Here is a 14,575-nt window from a genome sequence, read left to right on the forward strand (position 1 = left end):
GAGTTGATAATATGATGATGATGATGAGTTATTATTATGATGATGAGTTATTATATCATTGGGTGAAAGAATTGCGGATTAGATTCAAGTTGATGGATACAAAGTGATCAAGTTGGATTAGCCTATGATGTAATAACTCATTATGATCATAATGATATAACAATATCTAAATTGCTACTGTATGAAAACTTGTATAACGGTGTATAAATACGATATAAAATAAAATAGAAATGGAATACGTAATAATAGTAGTACCGCGGGGTCAAACCGCGCTGCTAGTAACTAGCAGTAGCACTGATAACTGACTTGGTAGGAGCGAGGGCTTTACCAGCGCTACTCCTAAATGTTAGCCGTAGCGCCATAGCAGTAGCGCTGGCACTCGTGCTACTGCTAGGCCATTTACCCGCACTATTACTAAGGTTTTCCCTAGTAGTGGCGTGTGAGGGCCACAGGGGCAAGCTCTAGGTGGTCTGGTGGGGGAGGGGTGGATCTCGAGCGGGGACGGTCGGAGTATCGAGCATGGCCGAGGCCAGCGGCGGCGGCGGTCGAAGCTACGTGTCAAGGGGCTCTAGGAGAAGTCGGGCTACAACCGTGGGAGGGTCCTGTTGTGGAGGTCCGAGGTGAGCTCTGAGGGAAGACTAGTGACATGAGGATGGTGGTGACGATTTTTCTTGGCAGAGATGTGGGATGGAAGGAGTGAGGGGGTTGCTCGGCGTGGGACATGTGTTCCTGTTCCTGGTCGCTGCTTTCCCTTTTCTTTTATCGTTTGTTTTCCTTTTTTTTCTTTATCGTGCGAGGGAGAGTGGGAACCATAGGAGGGTGGCATAGAGGGGAGCGAGGCGATGGTGGTTTATAAGAGGTCAAACCATCACGATGATGATGGCAGACTCCTCTTTAATAGTAGAGATTTGCATATCACATTAGCTAGAATTATAATAATGTATTTGGAATTTTTAAAACAAGAGAAATCAATCTTTGCCACTCAAACTCGAAATATGACCATCCAATTACGTAGCCATCAGACGTGATTGTAGTAACTATATATAAAAGTCTCAAGACAAATAAAACAATTATCTCACGCCAAACAATATGACACAATCTAGGGAAATCTGCATGATGCCATGTTGTGCACACATCGGTGATTTATCGTTTTCATATTTTGAGCATTAAGAAAAATACATGTGCTTCATATAGCATCTTCTCTTGTAAAAATCACCTCTAGCAAAAAATCTATAAAAAGAAAAATTAGATTGGTTATTCATAGTGATCATATAAATTAAGAAATATGAATGTCATGCATTACAAAATAAATTATTTGTTGTCTTTTCAATATTATTGTACAGCTGCCCGTTCACTCCACTTTTATTAGTATATTTTCTTTTACACTTAGCAAAAATAATTGTAGAACAACAATAAGATAATTGGTGCAATACAAAACTAATCATTTGCTGTCTTTTGAATATTATTGTACAACACGTCCACCTCACTTTTATTAGTGTATTTTTCTTTACACCTAGCAAAATTATTTGCAGAATAGCAATAAGATAATTAATTAGTTTTTTAATCTTTACAAGATTGCAATTGAAGTCATGTTTAAATATTAGTTATAGTAGTTTTCCTTGTTTAGACGCAACCCATTTCCAAGAAGTTTTATTTCAACCGATCATCTTCTGAGACAAGTTTGTTTGCCTCCCAAACCAATTAGAGGGTGCTTGAATCTCATCCAGAAAAACAGTTACAACCATATCTATAAAAATGTGTGCACTAAAAATAACTTTAGCTTCGTTTCTAGGAACAATTGCATGTAATCACGACAAAACTTTGATCGAGAAGGATGGTTGAATCGGCACAACACCGATTGACCGAGACAAACTAAACCTAATGAAAATAGCTTTGCCGTGCCTAGCTGGTCTAGATTTTGGCAAAGTTATCCTAGATTAGCTTAGCAATGCTAGTCTAGAAACCAAACACCTTTAGTTATAGTTCCAAGAATGTATATATAAGCTTTGGTCTAAGTGTCGTTAAATATCTTGAGAAATAGACGATCTATCTATTTTTCTGCCTTAGAATATCTTCACAAAAACCTCTACGACCTGTTGCCAAAAATAATATCTTCAGTGGGTTCGAGGTTGCATGATTTTCTGAATTAGATGCAAATAAATGAAAATGTTTGTTTTTGCGGGTAAATAAATGAAAATGTTAAAATGACAATAAGACCTGCGCAAGGTATGGTAAGGCAGTTTGTCTTGCTTCGTGCTGGAGCTGACAAGTTCAAATTAACACAAGGATAGTCAAACAAGAAAGTGAAAAAAAATGCCGATATTTACTATGCTTATTTACACCATCGGGACCTTATATTAGCAAAAGAGTTTCATTTTATTTAATAACCAAGGAAAAAATAGTGGGCTAAAACGATCGTCCAGAAGCCGCCCCTGTTGACTGACCCATGCGACCAACGAGCGACGACTAGCGCGAAAAGTCTGGAGGTCAATTGTGTTGACGGTCTGGGACCACCTTCGGCTCATCGGGCCCCTCCGTGTGATATTGAACGGCTGGGATCGCCTCGTGACATACTTGCACGTGCTGCTGTCGGTGACGTTCTGCTGATATTTCTGTTGGCGGACTTGGTCTTGAGCTCACCGGCCATGCTCGATCAGTCGTTTCTTCTGGTCCAAAGACACGGTGACCTTCTTGCTATCTTCGCTTGATTTTTGGTATATGCAAGGGCTCTAGATTTTAGCTGGAAAAGTAAGTGATTAAACGCATCTAGAATTTGCCTGTTCACTTGTGTTCCACGTGGTGTTTTTTTCTTCTTTTTTTTTGCGATGGATGTTCCACGGCCTGGCACCCGGCTTATAAGCCATTATGCCACGACCCTGGTGCGATGTAAGCCGTGTGTCCCAGGACGCGGTACCCGGCTTATAAGCCATTATGCCACGACCCTGGTGGGCTGTAAGCCGTGTGTCCCATGACGCGGCACCCGGCTTATAAGCCATTATCCGACGATCCCGCTAAATATAAGCTGGGTCGGGGGGCTCGGTTTACATTTAAACCGTGTGCTTGCCTCAGTCCTCGGTTTACTTATAAATTGTGTGGCTCAGCTCGACCCTTGGTTTATATATAAACCATGTGGCATAACAGAGCCCTTGGTTTACATATAAACCGTGCGGCTCGCCTTGGCCCTCGGTTTACATGTAAACCGTGTGCTCGCTGGCACTCGGCTTATATAGACGGATACATGACGCAGCCGTTAGTGTCCGGCTGCCGTCATATATAAACCATGTGTTTATTGGCCCTCGGCTTATGTAGATGTACTCGGCTTATATATAAATTGAGAGTTTTCCCCGTGGCTCTCGGCTTACCATTGATAAGCGGGTTCTTAGTAAGCTGTGTCCTGTAAACCGTGAAAAACACTTGGCTTATATATAAACCGAGTGCAAAGCGGCATAAGCACAAATAGGTTCACTCATAAAGCACGTATGAAATGTTTGAGAAATTGATTGCAATATGACTTGAATAACTAAATTTTGTATTGAATATCCATGGAAATTTTCTGAAATTGGTAGAATTATGACCAAAACAAACGAAAATATCAAGGTGAACATAGTTCCACATGCACCCACGCTAAATATAAGTTAGAGAAAACAATAGGAAAAATAAAATTATAAAAATTTTGGGTGCCGAACTTGGTATACTATTCTACTCACGTGTGAAGTTTGGTGAAGTATTGACACCCATGATACTCTTGGTGAAGAAAATACAACTAAGACCTTACTATTCCCCAAACAATGTTCTTTTAATATAACTTCAGTTTTGTCATTTAGCCCGGATTATCATGAGTATCATTTGTTCGTGAAACTTTACATGCGAGTATATCGGTCGACTATGTATATTAGAAAACACTTCAGACTTTATTTCTTTTCAGTATTTTTTACTTTACTGTTCTAACTGTGCGTGTAGTACCATGTTCCAAAAATTCCTGTCCCAAACTAATTCAAACTTATGAATATGTATGAATTCATTTCTATATTTGGTGAAAGAATGAAAAATTGCTAAAATAAATAAAATGAATTAACTATAATGTTTTTAAATAATACTGAAATGATGTAAAAACTCAATAAAAATGTCCCCGAAATATGAATTGTATTTTTTTCGAAAAGGGGGCTCACCCCAGTCTCTGCATCAGAACGATGCATACGGCCATGATTATTAATAAGCAAAAGGTCCAACACAAGTCTCCATGTCTCGAACAAAGAACAAAAAAAGGCTCATGAAGAGCAAAACAGTAATAGAAAAGCCACAACCGGCTAGCATAAAAAGATAGGAACACTAAATGTCTATCCTATTACATGATCGCCATCCAAACCGGTAGAAAATATTCCGTGCTACCATCTCCCATCGGGTAGATCCAGTAACCAAACGCTCGACTTCAGTTGGATAGTTTTAAAACCTTTTTAGTTTTTGTGAATAACACAAGCAAAATATGTTTTGCTATCCTATTGTTTTGAATAGTCTTTGAATTTTTGGTCATACACAGGAGCTACATGACAAAGATTGAGAGAGAGGCCCATCAAGGAAAATCAGGGAATTGTCAGCAGCCAGTAGTTGGCCGCGGTGGAGAGAGTATCTACACCCGAGCTCAAATGAGCTCGGGTGAACAGTAAAATCAAAAAACATTACAAAAATGTTCAAATGTTCTAATTGCTTGCAAAATTTCATGTTCAGATCACATTCGTGGAAGGTGTGACAAAAAAACAAAATCGATGCTCTCAAAATGCTACTTTTAAAGCATTTTGGAGCACTGATTTTGTCTTTTTTGCCACGCCTTGTACCAATGTGATCTGAAGATGAAATTTTGCAAGCAGTTAGAGTATTTGTCAAAGTTTACCACGAAAAAATTTCAGAATTTTTCAAACGTTTTTAAAATATTTTTCGATTTTACTGTTCATCCTAGCTCATTTGAGCTCGGGCTGAGAAAGGACTTTCCGGTGGAGACTCCGCTATATAGCCGAGGGAAGACGCCATGATATGGGAAGCCGAGCTACGTAGCCCCCGGAGCTAGCCTCTTCCGGTGCAACCACCATCACGGAGGAATCCGCGGTCTTCTTCCTCGCTGCCGTCGAAGAAAGATGCGGCCTCTACGGGGAGATCCCGGAGCCGGAGCGGACCTTGCTATCCTCTGCTGCTGCTTCTTGCTCCTCTCCTTCCTGTCCCATGGCGCGGACATGCCCCTAGGCTCCTCCCTCTCGCCGGCGGCCAATTCGACATCGTGGTCGTCGCCCAACTCCACCTACTCCCTCCGCTTCGTGCCGTCGCCGACCTCCCCGTCGCTCTTCGTCGCCGCCGTCACCTACGCTGGCGGCGTCCCCGTCTGGTCCGCCGGTGCCGGCGCGGCCGTGGATTCGAGGGGCTCGCTCCGCCTCTCGTCGTCCGGCGACCTGCACCTGGTCAACGGCTCTGGAGCCGTGCTCTGGTCGTCCGGCACCGCCGGCCGAGGCGTCGCCGCCGCATCCCTCCATGAGAGCGGCAACCTCGTGCTCAACAATTCCAGGGGGCGCGTCGTGTGGCAGTCATTCCACCACCCGACGGACACCGTGGTCATGTCGCAGAGCTTCACCTCCGGCATGAACCTAACCTCCGGCCCCTACGTCTTCGCCGTCGACAGGGCCACCGGCAACCTCACGCTCAACTGGGCCAGCGCCGGCGCCGCTCCCGTGACCTACCTCAGCAAGGGCTACAACTACACCTTCACCGCCAACACGACGCTCAGCTCCCCGAAGCTCACGATGCAGACCAACGGCATCGTCTCCATCACCGACGGCTCGCTCGACTCCCCCATCATCGTCGCCTACAGCAGCAACTACGGCGAGAGCGGCGACATGTTGCGCTTCTTGCGCCTCGACTCGGACGGCAACTTCCGCGCCTACAGCGCCGCGCACGGCAGCGGCACGGCGACGGAGCAGTGGTCGGCGGTGGCGGACCAATGCCAGGTGTTCGGCTACTGCGGCAACATGGGCATGTGCAGCTACAACCGCACGTCGCCGGTGTGCGGCTGCCCGTCGCGGAACTTCGAGCTCGTCGACGCATCGAACCCCCGGAGCGGGTGCAAGCGCAAGACCGAGCTCCAAAACTGCCCGGGCAACTCCACCATGCTCCAGATCGACAACACGCAGTTCCTCACCTACCCGCTGGAGATCGCGATAGAGCAGTTCTACATCGGCATCACGGCATGCCGCCTCAACTGCCTCGCCGGCAGCTCCTGCGTCGGCGCCACCGCGCTTTCCGACGGCTCCGGCCTCTGCTGGCTCAAGGTCTCCAACTTCGTCAGCGCCTACCAGTCCGCGTCGCTCCCCAGCACATCTTTCGTCAAGGTCTGCTTCCCCGGCGTCCCCAACCCGCCCGTCAGCGCCACTAACGCGTCGTCGCCGGGGACCTCCGGCCTCCATGGATGATTTATTTATTTATTTTCCTCTAAAATCATACTGCTAGCAAAGCTTGGCACCCGTTGCAGAACTTTGTGGGCTAAGAGAAATAAAATAAAGAGTAACACCCTTTTAGCAAAAATAATCTGTAAAGTTATTCAGATTGCTTATTTCAGAAGAGTTAACCCGTGTTAATTAATACTAAGAAACATTGCAAAATTGTTGCATCCTGTTATTGGGAATGTTTTTCAAAATGAACATTGATTCGTTTTCACGGTACGTGTTTTGTAATCAGATCTACACTAATATATATTGCCGCGCCCGCACGGATCTCCTTCACCATCCAGCCGTTTGATCGTCTCCCAATTCATCGGCACGGATGCGGCGGGCAAGGGAGCTAGGTTCAGTGGGACGACGAAAAAGTTTTTGGCCTCCACCAGATCCATTGCAATGGTGACGAGGGTGTGGGCGGTAACGATGGCATGGGTTGTGACGTTGAGGGTGAAGAGGGCGGTGTGGGACGCAAAAAGAGTAGGGTGAATTGTCAAAAACAGCGAGCTTCGAGTGGGGTTTTGATTGAATCAAGACTGCTGGAGGAGTTAGGCTAGGGCTCGGGTGGCCGCACCCACTGCCTTTGCCCTCAAGCGTCGGGCTTGGCGTTTGATCATCTCCCCATTCATCGGTGCGGACGCGGCAGGCAAGGGAGTTGAGTACGGCAGGATGACAGACAAGTTGTTGGCCTCCAACATGTCCATTGTGATGGCGGCAACAGTATGGTGGGGCATTGAGGCCTAGGTTTTCTGCTTCGGGCTTTGTTAGGCCCAAACCTGAAGCCCAGCCCAGCGTGGCTGATGGCCAGGTATAGTCCGGACCAGTTGGAGGTCCCTAAACGAGCACCGGGTTGGGGACACGTCCAAACCAGTCCAGCCCAATACGGGCATGCATTATGAATTATCCAGACATAAAGGGAAGAAATGAGCGTCCAAGTTGAAAATTCCCAAAGGAACTGAAATTCATAACTTCTGGCTTGTTATCTCGTCTTTGACTGCAATGCTAGGTTTATACTCCCTCCGTCCCATAATGTAAGACGTTTTTTGACTCTACACTAGAGTCAAAAAATGTCTTACATTATGGGACAGAGGGAGTATAAGCATTGAAACCCGTATGGTGAACCATTTCAACAGACACGAAAAAGATTATGTCCTTTTCTATTACAGAACAAAACAATTGTTGATATCAATCAAAACAGAAATCAGGAAGGCAAGATCCAAAGATACCGCATAAACAAGATGCTGAGTTTCGCTGAAAGATGAATGGTTTGTCCTGATCGGTCCAGGGAACGCATGGCATGGCAGCACGCATGTCCTCTGCTTGTGTTACCTTGAGAGAGGGAGAAGCTAACAGCATTCATACTGACCTTAATGTACTACTACTTGGCCTTCTTAACAAGTGTGGAGGTGCGGAATTCTGCATCGTCTCTAACGAAGGTCCACCAAAGATAGGTGAGAGGAATGGTGCTCGCGTGCCACAGCGAATGTGCATCAGCATACCCCTTGTATGGAGGAGAGTCATACACCTCAAGAAGCATAGCTAGAGCTCCTCCGAATACGACAATCCAAACCTTGTATCGTGACGGATGATGGGTCACAACAGACCAGACTGCCCATGCAGCAATGTGAACAAGACCCATTGCCACACAAACTTTCATGTTCCATCCTGAAAAGGCATATAAACGCAGCAGATGCACATGAATTAATCTACACAAAAGGCATATAAACGCTCGTATCTTTTATTTAACTTGTAACACCACAAAACATGGTAAAAGTAACAGCTACACGATTGTCGAGCCTAGCTAGTAAAATATTTAATTTCATATATATGCAGGATAGATCTTGTATGAATGAATGAAGATAGCAAAAGATCAAATAATGTAGGAGAAGCAAAAGGAACTTTACCGTAGTCAAGTTCGTAGAAGTTAAGATACAAGATGTGTGTTGTAACGAATGCTAGAATAGGTGCAGCAAACATCACCCTGCCAGCCTCATCCTTGACATTAAAAGTTCTTAGCAATGTAAGGATTAAAGAGTAGCCAAGTTGGGCCACAGCTGAAGAGTAATCCAGTTTCTCAGTCAAGTCAATATCCCTACAAAATGAAGAATGATGCTGCTGAGTAAGATATCAAATACTATCATGACAGCATGCGCAAGTTTTGAGCAAATGCACACCTAGTATGGAATATAGTGCTCCAGAACCATGCATTCAGTGATAATATTGCATAGATATGCCATAAGCCAGTGTATTCATAGTATGTCCTCTTCGTCTGAGGTCTACGAGGTAATCTGTAATTCACTTGCAGGAAGAATGAAACCCAGCCAGTGAAGTGCGTCAATAGGTTGAGAGCAGACAGTGCAGCTGAAAGGGGCTCCTGATAAATGGCAAACAAGTTAAGACATGTAGTAGTGGTAGTCATCATGGTGAAGTACTAGTATCACTTATCAACATATAAGCCAAAACATGCCTGGAAGACAGAAACACGTTTGAAGGGCCATTTTCCATGATATTTAACAGGGCTCAGGCCACCTAATTGTCGTTCCTCTTCTCTTCGTATCATGCAGTAGTAGCGGCAGTCTGACATACAGTTTTGTTGTTTTAACTGCATGTAAAGGGGCCCCTGTGTGTACCATGAACTTCCAGCAGATGTGCTGTCGTTATCCCGGGACTGGCAGTGGCTGATGATGTTACTTCCAATAATCCCTGTATTCTGACACTCCTTCACACAAGTTCTGCAGGTTGATCACAACGCCAGTTACCAGAAAGTTCTAAACAGTGTAACATCAAAATGACAGCAACTGAAAGGTCGATAGATGAACAAATTTCAGGAACCCAACCAGTTTTCAGTTCAAATTTTGTTAAGAAAAATAAAAAAGTAAAAAACAAATATGGTGAACCCAATTACTTTTTATGAAATACATCCACAAACTAATAGTCACCTTTTAGAGTCCATAGAGTGCAGGAAAAAAGGACAGGCAGAAACCAGATATTATGGGTGGTAGACTGATTGCACAAGCAAAATGGAAGCATACTAGAAGAAAAATTATTACTGCAAGTATGATACTATAAATTAATCATGAACAACTCACGCACTGGAAAAGAAATAGCATTCACAGGTGTAGCCCAGTCATTGACTTACAGTAATCCACTGTTAGTGTTTTGTTTAGAATTGGGGTCATTCTACTATTGTGCTGCTATATCTCCTAATGTGCAGCCACATAAATTCAATTTACCGTATTATATCAGATATTGTTTACTATTTGTTCTTGTATCCTGAAATTGATCAGGAGGACCTAGGCATCCTGTCACCATCCAGATTGCCTTGACTGACTGTCACAAGACAGCTACGGAACAGATGATGTGCAAGCAAACGCATCATTGATTAAAATCATTTCTTTAACACTGCCCCACAATTTAGCAGAATCTATACAACTGCGTCTAGAGCAATTTTATTTAAAATTTTGATAAAGCTAAACAAATGTTAGGGTAAATGGCAAAGGGGTACTTTGGATTGAAGGAAATTGTTAGGAATTTGGAGAAACCTTGGAATTTGATCCTACCCTTCGGAGGAAAGAAATGGGCACCTGAAATTTCAGGGTACTATTTAACAATTCAATAGGAATCAAAATCCCCTCCAACCACTGTTTCTACACATGCGCGTAGGGATGGGGCGGTTTTCCTATGCTTTTAGACTCCAACAGACTAATCCTGCAATTTTTTGTGCTTCACAATCCTCTGTGTTGCACCTGTATTCCTGTAAAATTGCTATGTGAGAGAAAAGCCCAACAGGCCTCCCAGGCTGCTCTCCGGGCGACTACCGGGTCGACTCCGAAGGCGACCAATAACCTCACCAAAAGCGCTCCTCCCGTGCTCTCCCGCCACCGGCAGTTCAAATAGGAATAGATGTACACAGCATGAAAATAACAGCAATTTCGGTCCATGCAATGAAATGGCACCACAAACCATGTAGTAGTATGTCAGCCAAAATAAAATAAAAAATCATTGGGAAGTATGACTCCGGTCGAGAGTTCGACAAGGATGAAAATGAATAATTACGCACACATGCAATTCTTCAAGTGTCATAGTTAAACTGGTTTGTTCAGAATCTCACATATGCCATTCATGAGACGACGGCAGACGACAGCACCTCATGAACACAAACTAGTACAGCCACTAACACAATGTATAACTCCTAACCAATGCTTATACAATTCCAACAATAACTGAGGCACCGACGCGACAATAGTTAGCTAAAGGTGGTCACTAGATCCACAGCAACTGTTGCAAAAATGATTGGCCTGATACAATTTTCATAACCAAACAGACGTCTAAAAAGACATACTATGTTTTGAAGACATACTATGTTTTGTTAACAATGTATAGTTCGACCACCTACTAGAAGAACCATTTGTGCACAGCTTAAGTAAGAAAGTATATCCAGGCAATGATAATCAATTACCAAGTAATCACGTATAGCTTAATACTTTTCCCCGAAATATAGTAAGAAGTACTCCCTCAAACTCCAAAAAGAAGTCGCCCACACTTTCCGAAATTTAACTTTGACCGTCAATTAGACCAATAAGACACAAGTAACTTAAAAGTTATACCACTGGAAACTTCTTTCCGATACAAATTTAATGGTATAATCTTATTAGTTAAATTCATGGTTAAACTTGACTTTCATAAAGAGTGTGTGCCTTCTTTTTGGAGTCGGAGGGAGACTAAACTACTAATCCAGTATTTCAGTCAAGTCAGCAAGAAACAAAAACATATCTCACAATGAAGTAACAAGAAAGGACCAAACATTTTGTAACAACTAACAACCATTATAGCAATCCTTAACATAAATAGTTTCAGTCAAGTCAGTAAGAGAACAAAAACATATTTCACAATGAAGTAACACAAAATGATCAATGTATGGTAACAACCATTATCACAATACTTAACACCACTTTGAGGTATTATGTTTGTATACTTTTAAATTCCTCTAAGTAGGTGTGGTAGTATAGTATAAAGCCCAGAGCTGCATCTAACCTCTAGCTAGTGCTGCTCTGAATCCAATAATTAATTGTTTGACCTGCAGTCTCTCTGTCTATCTAATACTCCCTCCGTAACTTAATATAAGACGTTTTTTGACACGTGTCAAAAAACGTCCTATATTAAGTTACGGAGGGAGTAAGTATGACTGAGTAATTTACCATGGCAAGAATACCAGTCATGTATCACCACTTAATCTGTGTGCATCTAATCTAAAGCATCTAAAATGGGATTGAAAATTATGTAACTCAAAGTATGCCACTATTTTCTCACATATTATTCCCTCCATCTGAGTATTTGTCACTTTATCCACTTTAGTGAATCCACCTTTGAACCAATTTACTAATTACACTAGAAAGTAGAGTGTGGTAGCTGAAACTTGACTAATTGTTCATCTGACGGACAGGAATACTTTAAGGTTCTATTGTTCCATTGTCAAGTCGAAGTCAAACAATAACCATCTTCGATCGACAGTGTCCAGTTTTCCTGTTCAGATATTTTCAATCAAACTGTAGGATAGTCAATTGTGGACTCCAGTACATGCATTCCAAAAGATAGAACGAGAGATTTAATATTTTTAACCAACTAGGTAAGATGACGAAACATCAGCTAAAGTTAACCCAATTACGCATCTAGATATATATATTTAAAAGACGACGAGCAATGCTACTAGGTATAATATATCTCAGATTTAATTACTACAATTACAAGCAATAAGCATCAACCACAGCGCAGCTAGGCCCACTTTCACATTAGAAAAACTACAAAAACTCGAGAACCAATTTATCCAGCCAGGCCTGGAATCAAGTATATAAGAAAATAAACAACAACCAGGCGCAATGATACATCATCTGCACCACGAGATGAGTCAACAATGCTTCGTCTCACCTGTACTGCGGATGAGCATCTCCAGGGCTGGCCTCGACGGAGCCGACCACGAATCCGACTGCAAGAAGGGAAGCCAATCGAACTACCCAGAGGCTACTTCCGGCCATCCCGGCAGGCACGCCTGGGTCCAGTGCGCGAACCCCTCACCGCAACCAGCTATGGGGGCCAAAGGGGTGGCGTCCTGATGGATCTTTACTCCAGGGCAGTCCAGGAGTAAAGGGGAGAGGACGACAAGGACTAGCACTGCAACGAGTTCCAATTGACAGAGAATGTTGATGCCCTGTTCCAACTCCCAAGTTCCAGAGGGATATAATTAGACTTTTATTAAGTGTAAATTGAACATGGAGCAGCAAATCAAATCAAAAATTTAGCTAGCTGTACTGCAGTCTGTAGATCACCTTCAGGAGTGTACCTTGGGTGGGTGCTGCTGCCGCCGCCTGCGAGCGCGAGGTGGAGATCTAAACGGGCGAGCTGCCGCTGGCTGCTGACTAGCCTGGTGCCTGAGAGAGCCAGAGGGCTGAGGGTGGAGTCGGGGAACGGGGAGGAACCGTCCGAGGAAGGAGAAGGGCGGCCTGCAGGTCCTCGCCGCCGGGTCAAAGGCGAGCTCAAGGAACGGAGCGGAGGGGCGGGAGCGGCGCGGCGGTGGCCCCTGACTGGTGAGCGGCGGCGAAGGGGAGCGGCGGGTGGAGGGCGGAGTGAGCGAGGCTGGGAGATGGGTCGTGGTCGTGGCGGCGCAGTCGGAGATGGAGATGGAGATGGGAGAGGACGAGAAAAAAACTAATGATTGGGCTATTGATTGATTTGGTCGTTGGGGGCCGACCCTTGGGCTGATGGGAAAAAGCCCACTCAGGCCTTCTTTGATTTGTAGGAATTGTGTCTAGGAATACTATAGGATAGGATTTTCAAAGAAATTGTTTTTTAGCTCTTTGGTTTGTAGGAATGGATTCATATTCCTATCATCCTATGTAGTAGGATAGGAACCGATTCTTCACATTTCAAAGGAAAACATCAGCTTAGACTCAATGAAAAAAATTCATATCCTATGCATCAAATGTCTTTACAAGTTCCGCCTATTTTCCCTAGGTTTTGGAGAAAGAAAAATGTGAAGAAAAAAATCATGACAATCATATATTTGCTTCCGAGCAAAAGAAATTATGTGATTTTACGAGAAGCACAGACTTGCTTTGTGTGGAAGTATAGATTTGCTTTCACGAGAAGCACATGTGTGCTCTCCAGAAAAAAAAAGGGGGGGGGGGGCACAACATGTGCTTCCAAAAAAATTGAAACTCCGGGCTTCGGGTTTTCCTTCCCGTTTGTGGTATTCAATTTTATTTATTTATTTGCGTGAATCATATTTTGGATTTGTTATTTTGATTTTGTTTTACTTCCGGTTTATTGTGGGAAAGACTCACCAAAACCTATAGTTGAATAAAACAAAATGAAGGCGGAAGGTTGTAATTATTTTGAACCGGTTTTCGATAAACCTATAGTTGAGTGAAACAAAATGGTTTTTAATTATTATTTTAAATTTCTGGTTTTTTTATTCATGAACTGTGTGTCCAAATACCGAATCGTGTAGGCGGAAGTTAGTTGTAGACACAAAACAAAATGAAGGTGGAAGGTTGTAATAATTTTGAGTAGAGTGCGAACAATAGTAGATAATGCAAAAGAATTAAAAGAGCACAACGAGACAAATATGGCGATGAAACCAACAAGAGGATTAGGGTATTCTCAAGGAGTCCGGAATTCCCATTGGCATGTGTCTAACACAACATATGCTCTAGCATATAGTTCTAGGTTGGATACTTGAGCCACTCTTGACATTTGTAATTGGACAGATCCGGGTACATCATACATTCTACTCTAGGTAGACTTCGTACCACGCACGTCACTACTATAGTTTCCCCGCTCTGGTTCTCACAAAATAATTAAGGATTTCCCCATTGTCGCGGCCTCACCAAGGGTTCTCTGTTACTCCCCTATCAATTGCAAAGACGGAGTAGAGAGGCCTTTCCTGTCGCCTTACATCAACATCATAACCTTTACAACGACACTAGGCATTCACGAAGGTAGAAATGCTGAGTGGGGCCCTTTCACAACATTCACGAAGGCTATTAAACCAAACGTCCAGTGGACATTCTCATATCCTTATAAGCATTCAACTCAGACATACCAAA

The 14,575-nt window shown here is 43.5% G+C and overlaps 2 protein-coding genes across 3 annotated transcripts; one reads left to right on the forward strand and one right to left on the reverse strand.

The window, feature by feature from the left end:
* The first annotated feature begins 5,046 nt into the window (after positions 1–5,046).
* Positions 5,047–6,622, forward strand: LOC123117649 (G-type lectin S-receptor-like serine/threonine-protein kinase At1g34300). Its single transcript, XM_044538365.1, has one exon. It carries the CDS (start codon positions 5,130–5,132, stop codon positions 6,450–6,452), a length of 1,323 nt encoding a protein of 440 aa, XP_044394300.1. The 5' UTR covers positions 5,047–5,129; the 3' UTR covers positions 6,453–6,622.
* Positions 6,623–7,575: 953 nt separating this feature from the next.
* Positions 7,576–13,177, reverse strand: LOC123114201 (post-GPI attachment to proteins factor 3). Of its 2 annotated transcripts, none has more exons than XM_044535586.1 (6): positions 12,811–13,177; positions 12,399–12,678; positions 8,941–9,205; positions 8,648–8,847; positions 8,378–8,565; positions 7,576–8,138 (listed from the first exon to the last, which is right to left on the reverse strand). In XM_044535586.1, exons 2-6 carry the CDS (start codon positions 12,503–12,505, stop codon positions 7,852–7,854), a joined length of 1,047 nt encoding a protein of 348 aa, XP_044391521.1. In that variant the 5' UTR covers positions 12,506–12,678; positions 12,811–13,177; the 3' UTR covers positions 7,576–7,851. The 2 variants fall into 2 exon arrangements, with proteins under 2 accessions (XP_044391521.1, XP_044391522.1); XM_044535587.1 differs by having other exon boundaries at positions 12,797–13,177.
* Positions 13,178–14,575: the final 1,398 nt, after the last annotated feature.

The sequence above is a fragment of the Triticum aestivum genome, chromosome 5B, assembly GCF_018294505.1.
Source record: "Triticum aestivum cultivar Chinese Spring chromosome 5B, IWGSC CS RefSeq v2.1, whole genome shotgun sequence".
Classification (NCBI taxonomy): domain Eukaryota; kingdom Viridiplantae; phylum Streptophyta; class Magnoliopsida; order Poales; family Poaceae; genus Triticum; species Triticum aestivum.